A 25,783-nucleotide genomic window follows, 5' to 3' on the forward strand; every position below is an offset into this window, starting at 1 on the left:
GTGTACATTAATGAGGAAAAAAAATTAACTTAAATGATTTTAGCAAATGGCTGCAATATAACAAAGAGTGAAAAATGTAAGGGGGTCTGAATACTTTCCGTACCCACTGTATATATACATACATATATATATATTTTTATTTTATTTATTTAATGCCAACAATACAGTTAGAGCAAACTACCCTATGATGATGTCCTCTTCAAACCAGTGTACAAACGGTTTCCCTCCACAATATTTACATCACTGCTTGAGATGACCCTAAAAAAGCCCTCCTGTTTTGCACAAGTTCTGCTTCACTCTGTTCTACATATTTGTCTTTATGGGAACCCAGAGGTCACCCATGGCACTTCGCAATCAGGGTCACAAAAGACTCTGTGAAAGCAGAATCTACATAATTTCCCCACAAAGCAGAGGACTTTCTACACCAGGGACGGCACATCAGTCAAATGAGTTATCTTGAACATCTCTACACTGAGGGGGTGAATTGAGGGGGTCTGTGGTGACTTCTAAAGGGTTCAAAGGGGTGTGGGGTGAAAAAGGGGGTGAGTTTGACTGCTCGGAAAAGAGGCGAAAACACACGGCGAGAGCGACAGGAATGAAAGCCCCACAATTCCCATACTGTTTAAGGAAAAACCTTCCAGTGCAAGTGCCAATAATCAAGCCTCCTTTTCAGACGTATGGGACCTGAGATGAAAGGGGATGCTCTTGGCACACATTCAAAATGATCTTTCGGTCATTTAAGAGAACAGGGTGTGAACCTGAAACACCAGTTGGAGCTCTGTATAGTGAAGATGAGGACATGCCAGGTGGTTAAACACAAAAGCAAATGTCCATCTATGTAGTGAAACGTAAGGATAAAAATTTTTTTTAGTGGCCATTTACATCATTCAAGAAATAGTTCACCTAAAAATTAAGGTTTTGCCATAATTTACTCACATCCACAAATTCTGGAGACTGTGCAGGTCTATGCACTATACACTAGTTACAGAAAGAAGGCAAAAGCAAGATAAAAGTATCTTAACAGTGGTTCATATGATTCATGCACTTTATACCAAGTCTTATGAAGTCATACAATAGCTTTGTGTGAGAAACAGAACAATGTTTAGATTATTATTTACAGATAATCTTCAGTGAGCTGTTAACTGCTGGACTGTTGAGTGAAGTGAACTCGAGAATTGAATCGTTCTGATTTATGAACAAATCATTGCGACAAATGTGAAGCCTTTGAAATGAGACACAGCTTTAAAGGGTTAGTTCACCCAAAAATAGACCTCCGTTCATCTTCGGAACACAAATTAAAATATTTTTGATTAAATCCGAGAGCTCTCTGACTCTCCATAGACAGCAACACAACTGCAATGTTCCCAGGTCCAGAAACATAGCAAGGACATCGGTAAAATAGCTCATGTGACATCAGGGGTTCAACCTTAATTTTACGAAGCTACGAGAATACTTTTTGTGCGCAAAGCAAGCAAAAATAATGGCTTTATTCAACAATTCTTCTCCTCCTCATCCCGTCTGCAGCGGTGCGACACCATTGTGGAGAGCATCACGACACATGCATCTGCTTAGGCATCATTTTTGTTTTCTTTGCGTACAAAAAGTATTCTTGTAGCGTTGTGAAGTTATGGTTGAAATCTGCAGCGGTGCGACACCATTGTGGAGAGCATCACGACGCATGCATCTGCTTAGGCATCATTTTTGTTTTCTTTGCGTACAAAAAGTATTCTTGTAGCGTTGTGAAGTTATGGTTGAACCCCTGATGTCACATGGACTATTTTACTGATGTCCTTTCTACGTTTCTGGACCTGGGAACATTGCAGTTGTGTTGCGGTCTATGGAGGGACTGAGAGCTCTCAGATTTCATCAAAAATGAGGGCGAGTAATTAATGACAGAATTTTCATTTTTGGGTGAACTATCCCTTTAATATATTCAAGATTTTCAGTGAATAATGACTAAATATTGGTCTGTTTCTCATACAGCTATCAAATGTTTTCATAAGACTTGCATCTTTTTTTTATGTTCAAAAGCTCCAGTCTCTCTTTGTTTCTAATTGCATGAAAAAAGTGGCCAGTCAATTCTTAAAAATTTCTCCTGTTGTGTGCCACAGAAAGAAAAACTAAGTTTTTCATAATGTCTTTGTTAATATTACCATTATTTCAGAAAAAGGAAGTAAACTGCAAGGAAAAAGACAAAAAGAGGGTAAATGACAGAACATTCAATTGTGGGTAAATTATGCCTATAAAACCAAATATGACAGCCATATACTATAAATAAAAACTCTGTCAAACCTAAAAATCATGTCTCAAAAACAGGCTGGAGAAACTGCTAGATGGTCCTTTCACAAACATGAAAAATGAACAATGGAAATGTCCTCAGCCCCAAATGCAATTCAACTTTTCAAGGAGGAAGGTAAAAAAAAAAAGCCCTTTCAGACAAGGCCTATCACCAGCCGTGTTAAAGGGGGAAAAAAAGCAAGAAGGCAAGAGGGAAGGAGGAGGGCCTGAAAGCCTCCATTCCTCTATTTATAACCATTCAGGCAGTGAGCAGCCACATTCCAAATGCCAGAAGGCACTTTTCAAAACTCCTAATTTAAAACTTAATGTTGTTTTCAGCTTCTAAAAAAGAGCCGCCCGCCCTCCCTCACACCCACCATCGACCAAAAGGAACCAAGCGGGAGAGAAAAAAAAAAAGGCAAACAGTAACATGTAAATGTGACTCTGTTCGGATGCAGTCCAGAATCTGCCTTTTCAAAACAAAAAGGGCAGCTGAAATGAGGTAAGCGTGCATCAGTATGCAAAAAAGAAAATCTTTAATGAGAAATTACTGATGGCCAGGCCGTGCTGCAACTCTGGCGATTAGCACTTCAAGGGCTTTTCTTCCTTTCAGAGGGTAAGTGGGCCAGCTAAAGAATGGCCTCCGCCTCCATTAAGGTGAATCTGAAGAACCCTTGTGAGAAAGGAGAACAGAACACACTTGTCAGCTGCTGGGAGGCTGGGGAATGCGGCGCAGCCACCCAAAAAGTGCATCTGGTGTGTGTGGATGGAGGAGGACCTCCACGAGATTTCGCCTCGATTCTGTGCAGCTTTTGTTCTGGAGTAGGCAGAGGGTCAGCTCTGAACACACAACCACAGGGCTTCCCTCCTCAGCTGGGCAGGAGAAAGAGTGCGTCCCGAATATCCCTTCAAAACACTTCCAAAGGAACTGTAAAATCACAAATGAGGATTTTTAATATCTCAATTGTTTCTCCTATACGGTAATGCGATTAAATGGAGAGCAAATTAATAAAGTCTTCTGCTGAACAGATTTTTCTCTTTAGAAAATGACCCTGTCCATTTTAGAGTTTCAGAATTGGTCTCAACGGAGTCTGAGGCTGATGATACTTTGGTTAATGTTGCTGTCAATGGGCAACCAGGTGAGACACAGGGCTCACAACTGATCTAAAGTATCCAGATAGAAATTTGTTACCCATTCTCAGTGGGAAAGTACCCAAGAAACATTCCTCAAAAAAAGTTGCCCGGCAAAATTGCTCAAAAATTGCCCCGTGTATCATCAGCCTCAAACTGTGCTCAGATCTGCCAAAAATGTCAGTATGAACTCATACATTTCTCAACAGATTCTTCTGATATCAAATTATCTGAAATTGTCTCAATTGTTTTAATTTTTGGGGATTTACATTAAGAAGAACCATTTAAGACAAAGTTGATATCGAGCAATAACAACGCCCCTCTGGGTGATAATCTCAACAGGACAGAACAACCACAAACAAGATTTCTTTAATGTCTCTGTTGTATGTTGTTGGCCAAATGTTTCTTAGTTATAGCAATGAGAGGAAAAAGACCCAGAATTTCAGAGTAGATCTCAACAATGTCTCACTCTGCAGTTGACACTGACATGATACAAAACCAAGCAATAAAATTGCAACATGCAAGCAATAATAATAATGATCCTCTGGTGATGGTTGCCACAAACAATCACAAATGAGATCTCTTCTCAGTTACAGCAATGAGATTAGATGGAGATTTGTGCTTGCATCTTGAACTTCGCACCAGTATTCTCACATGTGTCTCCTCTAGAGTTTCAGAGACGTTTCAGAGAATTATCTGAGCTATGCACAATTATCTGAGCGATGCTATCTAGGTTCATTTTACGGCAGCAAATATCTTATCAGTGACTACTTTTATTTCTCCCCAGGAATTTTAGGGAGAAACATCTGTGACAAGGTTGTAACTCAATGAAATACAACTTGAGCTCTTCATTAAATCTCCTGAAGTATGAAAGAACAATGTTCCTGGGTGATGGTAAGTGAAAAATCCATCTGAATTTCAAATCCGTCCAAACGTTGATTATCAAAAACTAAAAAAAGGGGGGGGATTTCTATAGCTGGTTGGCGGAACTGACTACAAAACCTACGATGCAAATGTACCAAAGACCACCTTCTACAACTCTCTCTCTTGAGGAAAATACGAGGACGCTGTCAGTCAACTACACAAGGTTTTTGCTAAAACCAGTTTTGATATGAGAAAAAAATACAATCGCTAGAAAGTATTTTTTTTCTATAGGAAAGACAGCTTTAAAACAGAGTCCCAGTGCTCAGTAGTCCCCCATTGGGATGTTTGGGGGAGGATTATTCTAGAAGGTGTTGCACGTGGACTTCAATGAGAATCTGGCCTTTTACCGAGCTCGAGCTGTCAGCAGGAGTGCCCTAATCCTCAACTCATTCAGCCCAGCTTTAACACAGGAAAACACCACCTTGCTCCACCCTTTGACGGCCACAGAAAACACCTCTGCATCTCAAAGAGAGAGTAAAGCAGAGTGCACACAAACAGGGACTCGCGCTGAATCGGGGTGGTTTTTTAAGCCACCCTTGCCCTGCTGTTCACCCTTGACCCGCCTGTCCCACTGCCCCTTCTCTTTAAACAGCACAGCAGGGAAACTGGCAGATTAAAAAAAGCCCTGGGTTACAAACAGGTTAGTTGTGATGGTATTTTGCTGGTTGTGACTGTCCGCAAACACGCTGGGAGTTCAGTGCATCAATAAATAATACTTACCCTTTAAATACACAGTTTGAGAGCTCTTACCTAAACTTGCCACACACCTAGGTTAACAGGTTTATGAACCTAGACAACACAAGACCAACTGTATTGTTATGCAGTTCTAGTTTGAGCCATAACATACATAAATTGTCCAATTCGTAAACATTAGTCAATGCATTAGGTCCTCAGCTAACAAACAACATCTTTACAGCACTTATTAATATCAATATTAAGGTCTACAAATAAAAGCACATTCGCAACTTTTTTTTCTTCACAGAATAGAAGAAATTATGTCTACATATCAGAGATTATTAGTCAAAGTGTAGAAAGATATTGGGAGAGTCAGGTTTGGAAAGGTTGTTGAGAGTCAGTGTGAGAAGAAAAGCAAACGAGCACGAGAAAATAAGAGGGGGATGTTTCCTTAGCTTCTTTTGTGTTTACACGACAGGCTTTCAGGCATACTGACTGAATGAAAAACCTCTGTATTATGACACCCAGGGACCTGTGCCTACAGGTAGCTGACTAATTACACAATGCCAAAACCACGAAAACGCCCAGACCACGAAGCCTGTGCCACAAAAGAACAGACACTGAGGAAACAAAAACAGACGTGGAGAAATTACGACAGAATAAATCAAGACATTTGTTCTGAGGCCTGAGTTAGAACACAAAAACAGAAAATATTCCAAGTAAATATGAAACCTTACACAAGAAATCCTTTCAGATATACTTGAGGTTTCACAATGGTTAAGTCTTCAAACAAAAACAAAAGCGCGGGAACTGACCGGATGTCTGGTGTCCCCTTTTTTTTTTAGATTACACAATCAGTATCAGATTCCAGAAACACTTTACACTGAAACAACAGCTTGATAAACTTCAATGTCAATGAAGAATGTGCACTCAATACACTCTCAAGTCTCACGGATCTCTCAAGACTCTTGAGAATTTTCCAAACTGCAATTTTGCTCACTGGAGGAAGGGGACGCTATTCAAATGGTTGTTTTGAAAAAACAACAACAACTGGATCCTTTTGAGAAATGCTCTCCAAAAGGCCATTAGCGAAATGTACATATGATGATCACTTCAGAGAAGTACTTGAAGGACTAGCTGCTCACTTTCGACAAAGAATTCGCCCTTGTACTCTCCAGCAGTCCTCAGGTCCCCTCTCATTACTCATCATACTCAGACTATTCAATCAGCACCAAAGCTCGAGTCTCAATTCAGCTATTGTCGAGCATGGAACACCATAAAATTTCACAGATACTCATATATGCTTCTGGTGAAAGGAAATCTAATGAGCAAACATCTCAACAAGGTGACACCACCTTTAAAGTAAAATGTTAGTTGACTTACCTCAATTTTGTCCGTTTTGGCATCGCCCCAGTAAAGCTTTCCTGCGACATAGTCAATGGCCAAACCATTGGGCCAACCAAGTGAGGTGTTGAGCAGCACAACTCTGTCTGTTCCATCCAGGTTTGCTCGTTCGATCTTGGGCATCTCTCCCCAGTCAGTCCAGTACATGTATCTGCATAACAGCAACAAGAGGAAGGTAAATTACATGCTAATTCAGAAGGAATTCCCTTAAGTGATTTTAGAAATGAAGTACATAACTTCCATACCCGTTTATGGGATCTAACACGATGGCTCGTGGTTCATCCAGGTTCTCAGATATGAGGATGCGCCGAGAAGTGCCGTTGAGTCTAATCACCTCAATGCGATCAGTGCCGGTGTCCGTCCAGTAGAGGTTGCGTGCCACCCAGTCTACCGCAATTCCATCGGGATGGTTGATCTCATTGGTGACCAAAGTCTGGGTGTCGCTTCCGTCTATTCGGGCACGGCGGATTGCCCTCACCTCGTCATCCGTCCAGTAGACGTATCCTTCCACTGGGTCATAGTCGATGGCAATTGCGTGCCGGATGTCACTGACTTGTAAGACGATGTCTGTGAAGTCAGGTAAATCCAGGGATATCCGCCGAAGGTCAGTGCGGCGAGCCAGTAGAAGCACCTGCTCCGCCCCTGGTAATAAGATTGAGATTTGCTCATACGGTTGAGAACGACGAAGACATCTGCTACTGCAAAAGATTCATTATGGACCAGAGATCACCTGGCCTTTGACCTGCACCGTCTACTTCAATTAGGAAAGCAGTAACTCAAAAGCATCTAGCAAAAAGGTAGACAAATATGTGTATTAAGACTACTACCGTGCCTAGGGTGACTAATTACACAATGCCAAAAACACGAAAACGCCCAGACCACGAAGCCTGTGCCACAAAAGAACAGACACTGAGGAAACAAAAACAGACGAGGAGAAATTACGACAGAATAAATCAAGATATTTGTTCTGAGGCCTGAGTTAGAACACAAAAACAGAAAATATTCCAAGTAAATATGAAACCTTACACAAGAAATCCTTTCAGATATACTTGAGGTTTCACAATGGTTAAGTCTTCAAACAAAAACAAAAGCGCGGGAACTGACCGGATGTCTGGTGTCCCCTTTTTTTTTTAGATTACACAATCAGTATCAGATTCCAGAAACACTTTACACTGAAACAACAGCTTGATAAACTTCAATGTCAATGAAGAATGTGCACTCAATACACTCGCAAGTCTCACGGATCTCTCAAGACTCTTGAGAATTTTCCAAACTGCAATTTTGCTCACTGGAGGAAGGGGACGCTATTCAAATGGTTGTTTTGAAAAAACAACAACTGGATCCTTTTGAGAAATGCCCTCCAAAAGGCCATTAGCGAAATGTACATATGATGATCACTTCAGAGAAGTACTTGAAGGACTAGCTGCTCACTTTCGACAAAGAATTCGCTCTTGTACTCTCCAGCAGTCCTCAGGTCCCCTCTCATTACTCATCATACTCAGACTATTCAATCAGCACCAAAGCTCGAGTCTCAATTCAGCTATTGTCGAGCATGGAACACCATAAAATTTCACAGATACTCATATATGCTTCTGGTGAAAGGAAATCTAATGAGCAAACATCTCAACAAGGTGACACCACCTTTAAAGTAAAATGTTAGTTGACTTACCTCAATTTTGTCCGTTTTGGCATCGCCCCAGTAAAGCTTTCCTGCGACATAGTCAATGGCCAAACCATTGGGCCAACCAAGGGAGGTGTTGAGCAGCACAACTCTGTCTGTTCCATCCAGGTTTGCTCGTTCGATCTTGGGCATCTCTCCCCAGTCAGTCCAGTACATGTATCTGCATAACAGCAACAAGAGGAAGGTAAATTACATGCTAATTCAGAAGGAATTCCCTTAAGTGATTTTAGAAATGAAGTACATAACTTCCATACCCGTTTATGGGATCTAACACGATGGCTCGTGGTTCATCCAGGTTCTCAGATATGAGGATGCGCCGAGAAGTGCCGTTGAGTCTAATCACCTCAATGCGATCAGTGCCGGTGTCCGTCCAGTAGAGGTTGCGTGCCACCCAGTCTACCGCAATTCCATCGGGATGGTTGATCTCATTGGTGACCAAAGTCTGGGTGTCGCTTCCGTCTATTCGGGCACGGCGGATTGCCCTCACCTCGTCATCCGTCCAGTAGACGTATCCTTCCACTGGGTCATAGTCGATGGCAATTGCGTGCCGGATGTCACTGACTTGTAAGACGATGTCTGTGAAGTCAGGTAAATCCAGGGATATCCGCCGAAGGTCAGTGCGGCGAGCCAGTAGAAGCACCTGCTCCGCCCCTGGTAATAAGATTGAGATTTGCTCATACGGTTGAGAACGACGAAGACATCTGCTACTGCAAAAGATTCATTATGGACCAGAGATCACCTGGCCTTTGACCTGCATCGTCTACTTCAATTAGGAAAGCAGTAACTCAAAAGCATCTAGCAAAAAGGTAGACAAATATGTGTATTAAGACTACTACCGTGCCTAGGGCACAGATTCAACTCGTCAAAGAAAACAAAGTCTGACAGTAGCAATTAGTAGCATGAATTGCAGAGTTGTCCCTGCAGATGGTGCACTGCAAGATCGCATTGCTCCATTACAAAAACCGCATGCCAGGTTTAAATACCAACAGTAGAATCTGTCTAGACCCAATCTGTGGAAGCAATTAGGTCTAACCTTGTCCTTATTTAATCTCTCTTTGTAACCGAGCACGCTCCAGTACCCACAACACCAGCTGCGGTCCACGGCACCCAATAAGTAGTGACATCCATCAGCGCTGACACCAATAAGAAGAGGAAAAAACAGCTCCTCTAGGGTTTCTTGGGCTTTTTTTAAAACTTCTTTTGGTTTTAATTTGACCTTCGTTCTGCCTTGCATGTTATCAAAGCGAGTGGACGTCTGACTAAACCAAAACAAATGCCTTCAATTTAGCCATCCAAGCTAAACAAGTATGAGGTGTGGACGTTTGCTCATGCTAATCCTTTGTCCTACTGGAGCCACTCGTGCCCTTGCTTTGCCGCTAATGAAAGTCCAGTACAATGGGCTATTGTTTGTTCTGATTAGTTGTCAACTTTTCAGGAGAGTTGCTTAATCCTGAGGTCAGTGGGAATATGTTTCATTTGGCCAGACAACCTCCCCTGCCCTCTGCTAATGCAACACTGGACAGCTCCATGTTTCAATTGCGCCACTGGAATGAAGGCTTGAAGAATACTTCTCATTGTTTCCTGGCCTGGGAATACACTGCCTCAAATTTTAAGGAGTTATAAATTCAAGTAGAAAGGCAGAGCAACTTGGGAAGGGGTGAATGTATTTTTTTCTAATAAAAGAGCAGTCTGTCATTAGCAGGCTGAGTGCACAGATACAATGGACAAGTCTGTTCTGGAGAGGCTGGGAAATAAAAAAACCTTAAGCAAGCCAGGGGGTGAAGCCTGATTTTAGAGTAGCCCTTAATGCGTAATGTACGTCCTCATCAAGTGTGTGCCATTCAAATAAAATTAGTCAAATGCATTTTGCTTTTGAACAAGAAAAGTCCTTTTTGGACATACAAATATGCCTGGATCTTTCTGTCGTCCTCAATTTACTTTACTACAATTACTACACTACCCACAAAGTTTCACCAATTAATTTCCAATACTTATTTTTATTAAAAGTTACATTTTTGATTTGAAAGGATCATGTTCATGACTTCTAAGATTTTATCTAATGCAATGACTTTTCCAGACCTGGCAAATGTCATTTTTAAATTCCCTGGTATTTCCAAGGACCCCATAATGACTACCAATTTACAACCAGCAAAGGGGCATTCCTTAAGGAGTCTGGAGATGAGGGAATGCATACAAACCACCGAGTAATTCAACCAAACTGAACTGGACCTAAATGCACAAACATTGGACTGACCTGGTCAGCCACCAAAAAAAGGTGACCTTGTCATGGGACCACCAAAGCCCCAAACTAGGTCTACCAGCTCTTCATCTAGACTAAAATTCTCATTACAAAGAGAAAAAGAAGCAAATTGTGTCAGCTGTTCTGGAATAAGGTTATGAATCATGATTGCTGAATCAGAAGAGAGTGATTTTGACTAAATTGTAAACTCAAATGAACCACCATCTGTCAAACATTAGTCTCTGTCATGGTCTTCTGTGCAGGACGGCATGCAAATGTTTTATAGATGCACAATACGCCAATCCTCATACCAAAACCAGCCCATGAAAGGCCACAGTTCATAAAAATCTAATTTTACGCTCGAGAGCAGGAACATCATAATAAAATTACAAATGCAACAAAACCATTCCATGCTCTTCATAGAAAAGCAGCCATATCTATCTATCTATCTATCTATCTATCTATCTATCTATCTATCATGAATTACTTTTTAAGCATTCAAATCAGCATGTTTTTTTTACCTGGTTGACAAGTCTTTCCATCCTCTTTGAGTTTAACCCCAGTTGGACAAGCACAGCTATAGAAGGGCGGCACGGGAGAGAGGAGACACAGGTGGGAACAGTCTCCATTTCTTTCACTGCATGGAGTTTGAACTGTGGAGTAGCTGCTCACTTTCGACAAAGAATTCGCTCTTGTACTCTCCAGCAGTCCTCAGGTCCCCTCTCATTACTCATCATACTCAGACTATTCAATCAGCACCAAAGCTCGAGTCTCAATTCAGCTATTGTCGAGCATGGAACACCATAAAATTTCACAGATACTCATATATGCTTCTGGTGAAAGGAAATCTAATGAGCAAACATCTCAACAAGGTGACACCACCTTTAAAGTAAAATGTTAGTTGACTTACCTCAATTTTGTCCGTTTTGGCATCGCCCCAGTAAAGCTTTCCTGCGACATAGTCAATGGCCAAACCATTGGGCCAACCAAGTGAGGTGTTGAGCAGCACAACTCTGTCTGTTCCATCCAGGTTTGCTCGTTCGATCTTGGGCATCTCTCCCCAGTCAGTCCAGTACATGTATCTGCATAACAGCAACAAGAGGAAGGTAAATTACATGCTAATTCAGAAGGAATTCCCTTAAGTGATTTTAGAAATGAAGTACATAACTTCCATACCCGTTTATGGGATCTAACACGATGGCTCGTGGTTCATCCAGGTTCTCAGATATGAGGATGCGCCGAGAAGTGCCGTTGAGTCTAATCACCTCAATGCGATCAGTGCCGGTGTCCGTCCAGTAGAGGTTGCGTGCCACCCAGTCTACCGCAATTCCATCGGGATGGTTGATCTCATTGGTGACCAAAGTCTGGGTGTCGCTTCCGTCTATTCGGGCACGGCGGATTGCCCTCACCTCGTCATCCGTCCAGTAGACGTATCCTTCCACTGGGTCATAGTCGATGGCAATTGCGTGCCGGATGTCACTGACTTGTAAGACGATGTCTGTGAAGTCAGGTAAATCCAGGGATATCCGCCGAAGGTCAGTGCGGCGAGCCAGTAGAAGCACCTGCTCCGCCCCTGGTAATAAGATTGAGATTTGCTCATACGGTTGAGAACGACGAAGACATCTGCTACTGCAAAAGATTCATTATGGACCAGAGATCACCTGGCCTTTGACCTGCATCGTCTACTTCAATTAGGAAAGCAGTAACTCAAAAGCATCTAGCAAAAAGGTAGACAAATATGTGTATTAAGACTACTACCGTGCCTAGGGCACAGATTCAACTCGTCAAAGAAAACAGAGTCTGACAGTAGCAATTAGTAGCATGAATTGCAGAGTTGTCCCTGCAGACGGTGCACTGCAAGATCGCATTGCTCCATTACAAAAACCGCATGCCAGGTTTAAATACCAACAGTAGAATCTGTCTAGACCCAATCTGTGGAAGCAATTAGGTCTAACCTTGTCCTTATTTAATCTCTCTTTGTAACCGAGCACGCTCCAGTACCCACAACACCAGCTGCGGTCCACGGCACCCAATAAGTAGTGACATCCATCAGCGCTGACACCAATAAGAAGAGGAAAAAACAGCTCCTCTAGGGTTTCTTGGGCTTTTTTTAAAACTTCTTTTGGTTTTAATTTGACCTTCGTTCTGCCTTGCATGTTATCAAAGCGAGTGGACGTCTGACTAAACCAAAACAAATGCCTTCAATTTAGCCATCCAAGCTAAACAAGTATGAGGTGTGGACGTTTGCTCATGCTAATCCTTTGTCCTACTGGAGCCACTCGTGCCCTTGCTTTGCCGCTAATGAAAGTCCAGTACAATGGGCTATTGTTTGTTCTGATTAGTTGTCAACTTTTCAGGAGAGTTGCTTAATCCTGAGGTCAGTGGGAATATGTTTCATTTGGCCAGACAACCTCCCCTGCCCTCTGCTAATGCAACACTGGACAGCTCCATGTTTCAATTGCGCCACTGGAATGAAGGCTTGAAGAATACTTCTCATTGTTTCCTGGCCTGGGAATACACTGCCTCAAATTTTAAGGAGTTATAAATTCAAGTAGAAAGGCAGAGCAACTTGGGAAGGGGTGAATGTATTTTTTTCTAATAAAAGAGCAGTCTGTCATTAGCAGGCTGAGTGCACAGATACAATGGACAAGTCTGTTCTGGAGAGGCTGGGAAATAAAAAAACTTTAAGCAAGCCAGGGGGTGAAGCCTGATTTTAGAGTAGCCCTTAATGCGTAATGTACGTCCTCATCAAGTGTGTGCCATTCAAATAAAATTAGTCAAATGTATTTTGCTTTTGAACAAGAAAAGTCCTTTTTGGACATACAAATATGCCTGGATCTTTCTGTCGTCCTCAATTTACTTTACTACAATTACTACACTACCCACAAAGTTTCACCAATTAATTTCCAATACTTATTTTTATTAAAAGTTACATTTTTGATTTGAAAGGATCATGTTCATGACTTCTAAGATTTTATCTAATGCAATGACTTTTCCAGACCTGGCAAATGTCATTTTTAAATTCCCTGGTATTTCCAAGGATCCCATAATGACTACCAATTTACAACCAGCAAAGGGGCATTCCTTAAGGAGTCTGGAGATGAGGGAATGCATACAAACCACCGAGTAATTCAACCAAACTGAACTGGACCTAAATGCACAAACATTGGACTGACCTGGTCAGCCACCAAAAAAAGGTGACCTTGTCATGGGACCACCAAGGCCCCAAACTAGGTCTACCAGCTCTTCATCTAGACTAAAATTCTCATTACAAAGAGAAAAAGAAGCAAATTGTGTCAGCTGTTCTGGAATAAGGTTATGAATCATGATTGCTGAATCAGAAGAGAGTGATTTTGACTAAATTGTAAACTCAAATGAACCACCATCTGTCAAACATTAGTCTCTGTCATGGTCTTCTGTGCAGGACGGCATGCAAATGTTTTATAGATGCACAATACGCCAATCCTCATACCAAAACCAGCCCATGAAAGGCCACAGTTCATAAAAATCTAATTTTACGCTCGAGAGCAGGAACATCATAATAAAATTACAAATGCAACAAAACCATTCCATGCTCTTCATAGAAAAGAAGCCATATCTATCTATCTATCTATAGTATACATTTTGGGTATTTTTAAGCATTCAAACTAACATGTTTTTTTTACCTGGTCGACAAGTCTTTCCATCCTCTTTGAGTTTAACCCCAGTTGGACAAGCACAGCTATAGAAGGGCGGCACGGGAGAGAGGAGACACAGGTGGGAACAGTCTCCATTTCTTTCACTGCATGGAGTTTGAACTGTGGAGTAAATGACAGGGAAAGTGGAAAGCTATAAAACTGTTGTCTATTAGACATTACTGCAAAGAGCAATGACCTCTTGGTTAAAAAATGACCAGAAAACACTGTGATCTAAAGAGTGTGTGAATGTTTCACCAAATCCCCACCTTAATTTGAGAAAGTTAATCAGATAGGGTGATTAATGTCAGAGCACTGAATTATATTGTAAATACAGGTCTGGTATATAAATAACCAAGGCTTTAACGCAATAACCCTACTCTTTTATTGCTCAGGACACTTAACAGTTAAGTTTTTTGTGTCTTAGTTATGCTGTGCTTAATTTAGGCAAACCTGAAAATCTCAAAAGGAGATGACCTTAATTTATTAACACTGATGACTAGGAGATAGTGAAATAAAGCGATCTAATGTGTGATTTTACTTTACTTTTAAATGACTTGACGTGTTATTTTCGAGATTCGGTCACACAATGCGTTATTTGGCACTAAATGGCTATGAACTTCCTTTTCACCTGTGACACGATAGATTAGAAAAGAGGTAAAAAAACAGCATTGCTCAGTTCCTAAACAAAACTGCAGCCCTTGAACAAAAGCAGGTGGCAGCAAAACATTTTATTTCCTGTAACAGGTTTTTCCATTTCCACCAGGTCACGCTCTGCTCTTCGCAGCCTCTCAGAAAACACATCTGCTCCATCAGGAAAACTTAGGCGGCCCTGACCCAACACTTGCTATCCCCCTCTTCTACATGCTGCTCGCAGATGTGGTGTCTGCCCAGCACACTGACTGATGACTGGTCCACAGTTCAAGGACACATGAGGAAATTCACTAAATACCAATACAGGCACATTTGTGTGGACAAAGTATAATGCTCGACTATGCAACTGCAATAATATAAATACATATATTTAAAAAATAAATAATATTAATTATTATTAACTTTAATTATTATATCAATTATTATTACTGATAAATACTGCTACGAGTCATCCTCACAAAATAATTAGTATTAATCACAAACATTTCATTAAATCTTAGCAAATTATAAAACATAAGTAGTTTTATACATTATCATATTACTAAAATATATAATGCTATACAATTAATTACAACATTATTAATCAATAATATTATTAAAATAAATAGTGCTCTACAATTAATTACAACATTATCACTCAAAAATATGTTATGACATTCTGCTATGTTATCCACACATTTTTTTAAGGATTAAATTAATTTACACTATTGTTCAAAACTTTGGGCTAATTTTTTCTGTTTGAACTTCTTTAAGAAATTTATTATTTTATTCTCCAAGAATGCACTGAATTTATCAAAAGTGACAATATAGACATTTTTATATATTATTATAAAAGTATACACAACAACGTTTTCAACAACGTTAATAAGTATAAAAGTTTTTTGAGCAGCAATTTGCAAATCAGCATTTTATTATTTCTGAAATGTCAAGTAGACTCGGTCACACAATGCGTTATTTGGCACTAAATAGCTATGAACTTCCTTTTCACCTGTGACACGATAGATTAGAAAAGAGGTAAAAAACAGCATTGCTCAGTTCCTAAACAAAACTGCAGCCCTTGAACAAAAGCAGGTGGCAGCAAAACATTTTATTTCCTGTAACAGGTTTTTCCATTTCCACCAGGTCACGCTCTGCTCTTCGCAGCCTCTCAGAAAACACATCTGCTCCATCAGGAAAACTTAGGCGGCCCTGACCCAACACTTGCTATCCCCCTCTTCTACATGCTGCTCGCAGATGTGGTGTCTGCCCAGCACACTGACTGATGACTGGTCCACAGTTCAAGGACACATGAGGAAATTCACTAAATACCAATACAGGCACATTTGTGTGGACAATGTATAATGCTCGACTATGCAACTGCAATAATATAAATACATATATTTAAAAAATAAATAATATTAATTATTATTAACTTTAATTATTATATCAATTATTATTACTGATAAATACTGCTACGAGTCATCCTCACAAAATAATTAGTATTAATCACAAACATTTCATTAAATCTTAGCAAATTATAAAACATAAGTAGTTTTATACATTATCATATTACTAAAATATATAATGCTATACAATTAATTACAACATTATTAATCAATAATATTATTAAAATAAATAGTGCTCTACAATTAATTACAACATTATCACTCAAAAATATGTTATGACATTCTGCTATGTTATCCACACATTTTTTTAAGGATTAAATTAATTTACACTATTGTTCAAAACTTTGGGCTAATTTTTTCTGTTTGAACTTCTTTAAGAAATGTATTATTTTATTCTCCAAGAATGCACTGAATTGATCAAAAGTGACCATATAGACATTTTTATATATTATTATAAAAGTATACACAACAACGTTAATAAGTATAAAAGTTTTTTGAGCAGCAATTTGCAAATCAGCATTTTATTATTTCTGAAATGTCAAGTAGACTGGAGTAATGCCTGCTGAAAATTCAGATTTGCCATCACAGGAAAACATATTAAAATAGAAACAGTTATTTTAAACTGCAATAATATTTCACATTATTCTTTTTGATTAAACAAATGCAGCCTTAGTGAGCAAGAGACTTTAGAAACAACAACTAAAACAATTTTCAATATTTGTTATTTATTTTGTCTTTTTAATTTATCAGCAGTTTTATAAATATTTTATAATTGTTTTTATCTGTTATATTAGATATTTAGGTTTAACAAAAAAAAATAAAAAAATTGTTCCAAGTGCCCACTGGAACCACCCTGGTTTGTTTGCATGATGATTGCTTCATCCTTTCTTTATTATCTTACCTCCAACACAACAAACACTTACCTAGTGGGGTCTTTGCAGGCTGTTTAATGTTTTTCGGAGCAATCCACACCCACATCCTCACACACACAGACTAAGGTGGGGGTGGGATCGTGCTGGGACTGTTCCCCATCTCCACTGAGGAACTGTGTTTATTTGTTCAGAGTGGAATGCAGGACACTTGAAAAATTTCATTCCCTGAGAACTATTCTCCCCAGATTGCCTCACGGGCCAAATGGCCGACACTTTTACAAAGAGACAGTACAGTAAGTGCTGAAAGAATGACCTAAAAATTAAACATGGAATGTGAAGGATCTCTTGAGGGAAACTGACCTGAGCCCAACATTGAAGATTACTGTTCCTTCACAAACATGGTTTGTGAAAATGTGATGTGTATTCGAGCTTCAAATCAGTCTGAATCTTAGGGCCAGCACTTAAACCTCATGGGTCCTGGGTCGGAGCAATCCACACCCACATCCTCACACACACAGACTAAGGTGGGGGTGGGATCGTGCTGGGACTGCTCCCCATCTCCACTGAGGAACTGTGTTTATTTGTTCAGAGTGGAATGCAGGACACTTGAAAAATTTCATTCCCTGAGAACTATTCTCCCCAGATTGCCTCACGGGCCAAATGGCCGACACTTTTACAAAGAGACAGTACAGTAAGTGCTGAAAGAATGACCTAAAAATTAAACATGGAATGTGAAGGATCTCTTGAGGGAAACTGACCTGAGCCCAACATTGAAGATTACTGTTCCTTCACAAACATGGTTTGTGAAAATGTGATGTGTATTCGAGCTTCAAATCAGTCTGAATCTTAGGGCCAGCACTTAAACCTCATGGGTCCTGGGATAAAATGTGTATTTTGTTCTGGTTTGATAAAAACCCAACCATCTATCAACTAGTGTTGTGAGTTCCTGAGGTGAGTACACTCACTGTTGGGCTGCCGCTCTTGGCCCAGCACCTGGATGTCCATCGGCGAGTAAATGCCGCTGAGAATTTCTCTCCGTTTCTCTCCAGTATATTTGTTACAGGCGTGGATGGATCGGGTCTGCCAGTCTGTCCAGTAGAGTGTCTTTTCATAAAGAGTGAGGGCGAATGGGTGAGTGAGGGAACCCTCCACAACGGCCTCCCTGTAAGCGTCAACACATATATGTCAATACACACCCCACTTAAATTATCAACATATGTTGCATTTTGGATGTTAGATGCATTTTAAGTGACGCACGACAGCTCAAAAATTTGAGGTCTGTTTTATTCAGAAAAAGTCATGAAAATCTGACTTTTTCCATGTTTAATTGCTACAATCGGTTTCCATGTACCAACCCAGAAAACGTTAATCATTTTTTTTTGTAAGCCTTTCTCTGCAAGCTTGTGAAAAAAAACGAGCCGCTCAAACTTTGCTCCGCTCGTGACGTACAAAGGGGATCTTATTATAATATTACCACCCCTATATTATTACATATATATTAATCTATTATTTATTGAAATTCAAAAAATTTAAGTTATAAATGCATTAATTTAACATTTTAATCAATTTAATAAAAATAAAAAAAAACTTTTCAGATTGACAACTAAATGAATGTGTATGCCATTAAAAAATTGCAAGTGATTTTTTAAATTGTATTTAAATTTTCTTTTTAACTAAATTTTTAAAATTAAATCACTTTAAACTGATGCCTTTTTGGTATACTAGGAATGACATTTAATTTATTTCAGTTCTACTCTAAAACTATGAAGAAATCAATCGTCACGTCTCCATGATATTCTGGTCTCCAGACATAGGTCAGGTTCCTCCTTCAATGACGTCTGCTGGACTACAGGCCTAGCCAGACCATATGACTCCAGCAGATCGACTAGCAATGCAAATCTTAACATAGCAGAGGGTCCGACATACTTTTCTTTATTGAAGTTGCTACGAAATCCTACACACACAAAATGAAATGTAACACTTTGGCTTGGGGGCCCGAATCATACCCATAATGCCAGGCGGGATCGGGTTACAGTGGTATATGGCACGGAGGTCATCTCAAGTTAAGAGTGGGCGGAAGTAGGGAGAGGGGTCTCAAACTGGGCCTACGTGCAGGGAGTGTTTGGATTGGGCCACAGACTCCATACCATTGGGAAAGGGAAAGAAATACAAGGAGATGAATTGAGAATAAGTGTGAAAGAATGAGGAAACTGACCGAGCCGTTCCGTCCAAGTTGGCCCTGTGGATGAAGCTGAGCTTGGCATCCGCCCAGTAGAGTTTCTGCTCCTCAAGGTCGATGGTCAGTCCATTGGGCCAGTAGATTTGCTTCTGGACAATGATTTGTCGACTGCTGCCGTCCATTCCCGCCCTTTCTATTCTTGGCTCCTCCCCCCAGTCAGTCCAATACATGTACCTGAGAAGAAAAAAAGCAGGCGTCAGTCAGCTGGTTTCCATTATCCCAGAGAAAAAAAAGTGAAAACTAGTCAACCGGTCAACCCTCTGACTAGACGATGAAAATATATAGTTTTCACATCCGTATTTGCAAGAAGTATAACATGCAATCAGCAACAAAGAGCAGCAGGCGTCAGTCAGCTGGTTTCCATTATCCCAGAGAAAAAAAAGTGAAAACTAGTCAACCGGTCAACCCTCTGACTATAGACGATGAAAATATATAGTTTTCACATCCGTATTTGCAAGAAGTATAACATGCAATCAGCAACAAAGAGCAAACAAACTCAAGTACAGCAAACTCAAGTTGCAACGGTTTACGTATTGACTGGAAGCTGCTCAAGGTTAGGCAACATGGATTTGGAGTTAGACTAAACAAACGTTTCAAGAGCAGGCTGTTTTCAAAGCAAACCATATCAGCGTTATATTTGCCAGAGCTTGTCTCGCTTGAAACACTTCATATGAGAGAAACACAACACAGCAACCAAGCCAAAGCACATGCTAAACAACTCTAAACTTTTTTGTTGGTAAAAAGGCTTATTTATGTGTTCAGGAAATACTAGCAGTCAATTCTAATTTGCATGAAAAGAAATGGATTGTAAACTAGCCATACTAACCTAAAAATATCAAATATAAAAAATAAAAAAACACTTTGTAAAAGGAATAGTTCACCCATAAACCTAGAGCTGCAAGATGAATGTATACACTACCCAAAATTGTGATATGGCTTATCAAATCTCAAATAATCATATACTTAAATATATGTGCTGTGTTTCAGAGTGAAGCACGTCACTGTATTCATTTACACACAATCAACTCACAATTCATTGTTTTCAGTTTCTCAGAGCAGCTTGGTTTGCAGTACAAGCTACTCCACACATGAAACACTAGGGTAAGAATATTTCTTATTTTATTTAGTTTTTGGTAATAATAATTAATAAAAATTACATAATATAATACTTATTATACTGCACCTCTACAAACAAGCACAGAAACATTGCACAATTTTTAGAAAAAAAAAGTTTTTTTTTTCTTTAAATTATATTAAAAATAAATTAAAATAATTTATATTAAAAAAACGCAATTCAAACCTGGTGCAAAGTCTTCACTTGTCAAGCCATAAAACATAGCGATTTCAATGCATAGTTGCTTAAATAATTAAGTCTTTTTCTAACACAATGCTATTTTATAATTTTAGAACACTTGGTGTATAAAGTACAAGTTATATGAACAACTTATGTTACTTTTTTTCTCATAGTTGCAGCTTGAAAATCTGTTACCATTTATTTTCAATGGAATACAGCAGCAATAACATTGTGCTAAATATCTCCTTTTGTGTACCTCTGAAGAAAAGAGTTGAGAGTGAGTAAACGATGATAATGACACTGAGTAAACTGCTAATTTAAAAACACTAATACTATCATAGGTAAGGGCACATCAAACTCGCAAAATTGAATTACTTAAGATGTTGTATTGTAACTCAAGCACAGCTGAGAAACTGTGGTATTTTTCTTGATGACACTTCAGTGAACTGTTAAATGGTATGGACTGCCTTTATCAGCAATGGTTAAGTTGTTTTATGCCTTCCTTAACCAGAACAATGCCCTGTTCATGCTGTAAAGCATCATGTGTGTGAGTCTAGCCGGTTTTTTTGTAGGTCACGTATAGCCTATTAGCCTATTTGTGAGGGAATATGACGCAACTGAAAAATTATATTACAGTAGTGCAGCTAAACTATAGGCCTATCCATAATGAGTGTCAAAATGCCATCCAGTTGTCTAATCAACACAAAAAAGCAAACCTTTTTGGAATTAAAGGAGAAAAAATGGGGAATGAAGACCAAAAAAAAAGGAAAAAAGACAACTGAAAATAGAAAATATGCATAAAGGGAAGCATTCGCCCAGGGAAGCTGTGATTACTTGTAGTGTACAAGCTACGACAGCAAGCGTGTCGCCAACGGAAGCACTTATCAAATCTCATGCCAGCAGGGAGACCAAGCATGAAAACTCAACCAGCCCTTCCTCCCCTGAGATGCATCCTATTAGCCTGCCTGTGGCTCCAACGGTTGTGCTGCATTTTTCTCAATTAGGAACTTTAGCATTACACCGCTGCCGAAATCTGATGGCTGACAGAACAAAGAGACGGTTAAACAATGGTTTTGCAGAAGGCCATAACAAGGACAATAACTCTTCGAATGTCACACTGTAGCGAGGTTCATAACTGGGACTTTGACTTCAAATTTAGCAACTCATTAGCAAGGGATGAGTCAGAATGGTCTGCTAATTGACCAACCGTCTAAGAAAGTTTAAATGTATAGCTTTTAAAGCACCACAGCTAGAGATATCAAATAGGAGAAATTATGTGGTACAATTTAATGGCTAAAGGTGCACATTTACAATTTTCTTGTCAAATTTTTGCCTTCAAAAAGGTGGAATTTCCCCACAGGTTCAAGTTGGTCAGATGAATTTGCCGCGCTGAACAACAGCAAGTTGCTTGGTTTGAAATTTCACAGAGATTTCACTTTACGTCTAGCAGAAGTTAGCGCAACGACCAATACCGCTAACAGCAGCTTTAAATCTTTGGGAAGCTACATTTTTAACTTTAGTTTATACAATTACATGTATATAATCATGTTTATATGATTATCAGCACACTTTTAAAAACACTTTATAGTTTTGCACCTGCTAAAAGCTAGATAAGAGTTCCTCAGAAAGCTAATGCAACACAAAGAGTGTAGCACTCTCAGCTCCATTTAACACTTTTGCCATATTTATAACCAAATTTCTACATATTTTACTGTTTAGAGTACAATTTTGTCAATCTATATGAACATTACGAAGGCAAAGTAGCTGTACAGTGCTAGAAAACATATGAAGCTAAGTCCCATTTTGCTGTTGCTACCAAAACTAGATATCACATTAAAGAAAAAATCTCATGCAAAGACGTCAGTGGAGACAAACAACCAGCGTCAGTATCTCTGGAGTGCGTGCGAGCGAGTTTGTTGTGATTTTGTCTGTGTTATACACAGATATAAACCTGACGCTTGGCCACGCAACAGAGAATATCAACTGGAGCCACCCAATGAAAGGAGATTGTGGAATGTCTACAGAAGATGGCAGAACGTCTCCAAACGTTAAATACCAGGTACATATTTGCTATATAACTCCACATAAAAAAACTTTTGTCAGATATTTGGATGTGCCATGCCTGTCTGGCTATAAAATCAGTATTTTTTGATCATACTTAAATTCAAGAAGAGTCAGCAAACTTAACACGGCAGTAAATAAAAAGATCCACTCTTTTCATCTCATGGTAATTCATCTTTTCACTCCTCCCAAGCCTCTTTTGGAGAACGTGAAAACAATGAACGTGTCTTGAGAACAGACAAACATAATTCAGGGGCCCCTGCATGCGGTTGCTCTCACTCTGAGGGGGTTGGGCCCGACAGAGGTCTTGGATCTCCACTGTAAATCTCAACTCAAAGCTCTCAGGCGGTGACGATAAGAAAATAAAATCACATGAAGATTATATTAAGTATGTCTGCTCAAAAATGCCAGACATTAACTTTCGGCTTGCAGTGTAACTGGAGAACGGATCTCTCAGTCTGAAAATTTCTTCTAAACGCAATGAACTTCACAAAACAGGCAGCTAATGTTTTGAAAAAAAGCAAGCGGTATGGATGTGTTTCTTTAGGCTACAGGCCAGGAACAGTGTCTGGCTCCATTTTTAATGTCTTCATCATACACTGCACAAAGTGAAATGCATTCTGGGGAAAAATGTTCCAGCTCTTGGGTGTCATAAATACAGAATGAGCTAAAAGCCTTGTGTTCGCAACTAGGTGGATGATAAAAATGTGAAACGCACAGTTCAGCAGCAGTGCATTTAGCTTTTTTTAACCTCAACTCGGGCTGTCACGACCTTAAACAGACTGACAGACTATCAAGGTCGTTTTTGTTCACTTGTCTTAAGAGTGTATGCTACATGCATACATAATCTATATATAACATAAAAAAGAAAGGTTGAGGATAGGGCTGCACGATAAATCGCGTGCGATATTTAATGCGCATCTTGTCAGAAAGCCGGTTCTGTAATCAGCGGTAAATCTCCATCACGTGCATGCTTTCACGTTGAGCAGCATTAACTACACAGAGCCGTTGTTCACAGACGAGCTGCGCAAAACCACGTTCATATTCGCGCAATTTTTTGGAGATTTACCGCTGATTACAGAACGGATTTACTGATAAGATGCACGTTAAATATCGCATGCGATTTATCGTGCAGCCCTAGTTGAGGAACATATATTATACATATAAAAAATAATAGCCTTCTTATAGTATTAATGTAGATTCAAATGTAAATATTGACATGTGTACATACACACAAATATGTGAATGTGTGTGTGTGTGTGAACATATGCACGCATGCACACACACACAAATTGATAATTGTATGTAGGGCTGGACAATAATTCAATATGTTTTTTTCAATAACGGTGATATGATTTTTAAACACTTTTACTGATATTTCTATATACATTACCAGGTTTTCCCATACATTGATTTATTTGTTGCGTTTGACTTTGTTGAATAAACATGAGCACTGCACGTTTCAAAATCAAAACGCGGCGCAGGTGTTTTATATGAATGTATCTCTGAAGGGAATCGACTGTCTTCAGAAAAGTTTCGATGACATTTTTATTTGATCTGATAAAGTAGCAATCATGAGCGGAGCTGCTGTGATTACAACCGTTACCAGGGAAACCGCTAGTTTTATCAGTCTAAAAGCGCCTCCTGCTGGCAGAGAATGAATTTGCATTTTCAAAAAGCCCATCTCCAGCAACATTTTCAGTTTTTGTTGTTGTTAATTTTTTTTTTGTTTTCTGCAGCGACTCAGAGCACTTTTCATACCCTTTTTTTCTGGCTGAAGCACATTTGTTTTAATCTATAAGAATAATTAGCCTACACTACTAGATTAAAAACTTTTTTTTTTTTTTTAAGAATTCTCTTTTGCTCACCAAGGCTGCCTTTATTTACTCCAAAGTAGTAAACAGTAAAATGTTGAAATATTTTTTACTATTTAAAATTGCTTTCTATTTGAATAGATTTTAAAATATAATTTATTCCTGTGATCATAGCTACATTTTCAGTATCATTACTCCAGTTGTCAGTGTCACATGATCCTTCAGAAATCATTCTAATATGCTAATTTACTGATTATCAATATTTAAAACAGTTGAGTATTTTATTTTCAGGATTCTTTGATGAATAGAAAGATCCAAAGATCAGCATTTATCTGAAATAAAAAGCTTTTGTAACATTATACACTATTCAGTATAATTTTTTATTTTTTGGGGGAAAGAAATTATAGAAATTAATACTTTTATTTAGCAAGGATGCTTAAAATTGATCAAAAGTGACGATAAAGGCATTTATAATGTTACAAAAGATTTCTATTTCAGATAAATAGTGTTCATATCGATATTGGAATTATATCGTATCGACCGAAATTAAATATAACGTGATATAAATTTTGTCCATATCGTCCAGCCCTAAATGTATGTGACATTGGACATAAATATATTAATAAATATTTATATTTAACTTTTATATTTAGCAATTATTTTAGTAATTGTGTCATTAATTATACTTATTATATATTTATAAAATTTATATTTAATTAAATATTTTGTCATTTAATACATTCAATATATATATTTACTTTATACATGTCTAATTAATCAGTTTGTTTATATATATATATATATATATATATATATATATATTATATTTATTTTAAATTTAATCGTTTTTTTGGTGAAATGCTATAGTAATACTATAAATCTGCGGAAGCATTTGATACTACGCATAAGGCGCCATGATTTCCGCAATGAATGAATGGCTAATGGTGCTGTGCACTTTTTTGTTTACTACACACATACTAAAGTTCGGATGACGCTCGCGGTGTTTTCAGCTTCTGCCGTCTCACTATATGATGATATGAACACGAATGTCATCTCCAGCTGCTCTGAGAGTCACTTCCTTAGCATTTACCGTTTCATTTGAGAAATCTACCGTCATATAAAATAAAAGGGTTTAATTTTCATTTGATTAGGATAAATTAAATTAATGTTTTATGCCTTCATCTGATTACCAGAACAATTAAGAACATTTTAAATGGCCCTATTATTGTTTTTAAAAAGGTCCCTATACAAAAAAAATAATAGGCATGTGGTTCTTAATTTCTTTTAATTCACCATTTGTAAACTGATGTTTACTGTTAATTTTTTTAGAAATATCAATAGCATTTGTATTAAAACTATATTCACTGAATGTAATAAAAAAAAACGAGAATCGAATCGAATCGAGAGCTTGCATATCGAAATCGAATCGGGACATCTGAATCGATACCCAGCCCTAATA

The 25,783-nt window shown here is 38.8% G+C and overlaps 1 protein-coding gene across 1 annotated transcript in view; it reads right to left on the minus strand.

Annotated features, from left to right (window-relative positions):
* lrp5 (low density lipoprotein receptor-related protein 5) overlaps window positions 1–25,783 on the minus strand; it is a 75,946-nt gene that overhangs the window by 34,666 nt on the left and 15,497 nt on the right. The window contains exons 4-9 of the mRNA XM_016267522.1: window positions 19,132–19,329; window positions 17,882–18,078; window positions 13,997–14,128; window positions 11,211–11,213; window positions 8,347–8,743; window positions 8,081–8,252 (exon numbers count right to left, since the gene is read on the minus strand). Of these exons, the coding sequence (XP_016123008.1) occupies window positions 8,081–8,252; window positions 8,347–8,743; window positions 11,211–11,213; window positions 13,997–14,128; window positions 17,882–18,078; window positions 19,132–19,329 (1,099 nt within the window). The remainder of the gene's footprint in view (window positions 1–8,080; window positions 8,253–8,346; window positions 8,744–11,210; window positions 11,214–13,996; window positions 14,129–17,881; window positions 18,079–19,131; window positions 19,330–25,783) is intronic.

The sequence above is a fragment of the Sinocyclocheilus grahami genome, unplaced genomic scaffold (assembly GCF_001515645.1).
Source record: "Sinocyclocheilus grahami isolate Dianchi unplaced genomic scaffold, SAMN03320097.WGS_v1.1 scaffold38.1, whole genome shotgun sequence".
Taxonomy (NCBI): Eukaryota; Metazoa; Chordata; class Actinopteri; order Cypriniformes; family Cyprinidae; genus Sinocyclocheilus; species Sinocyclocheilus grahami.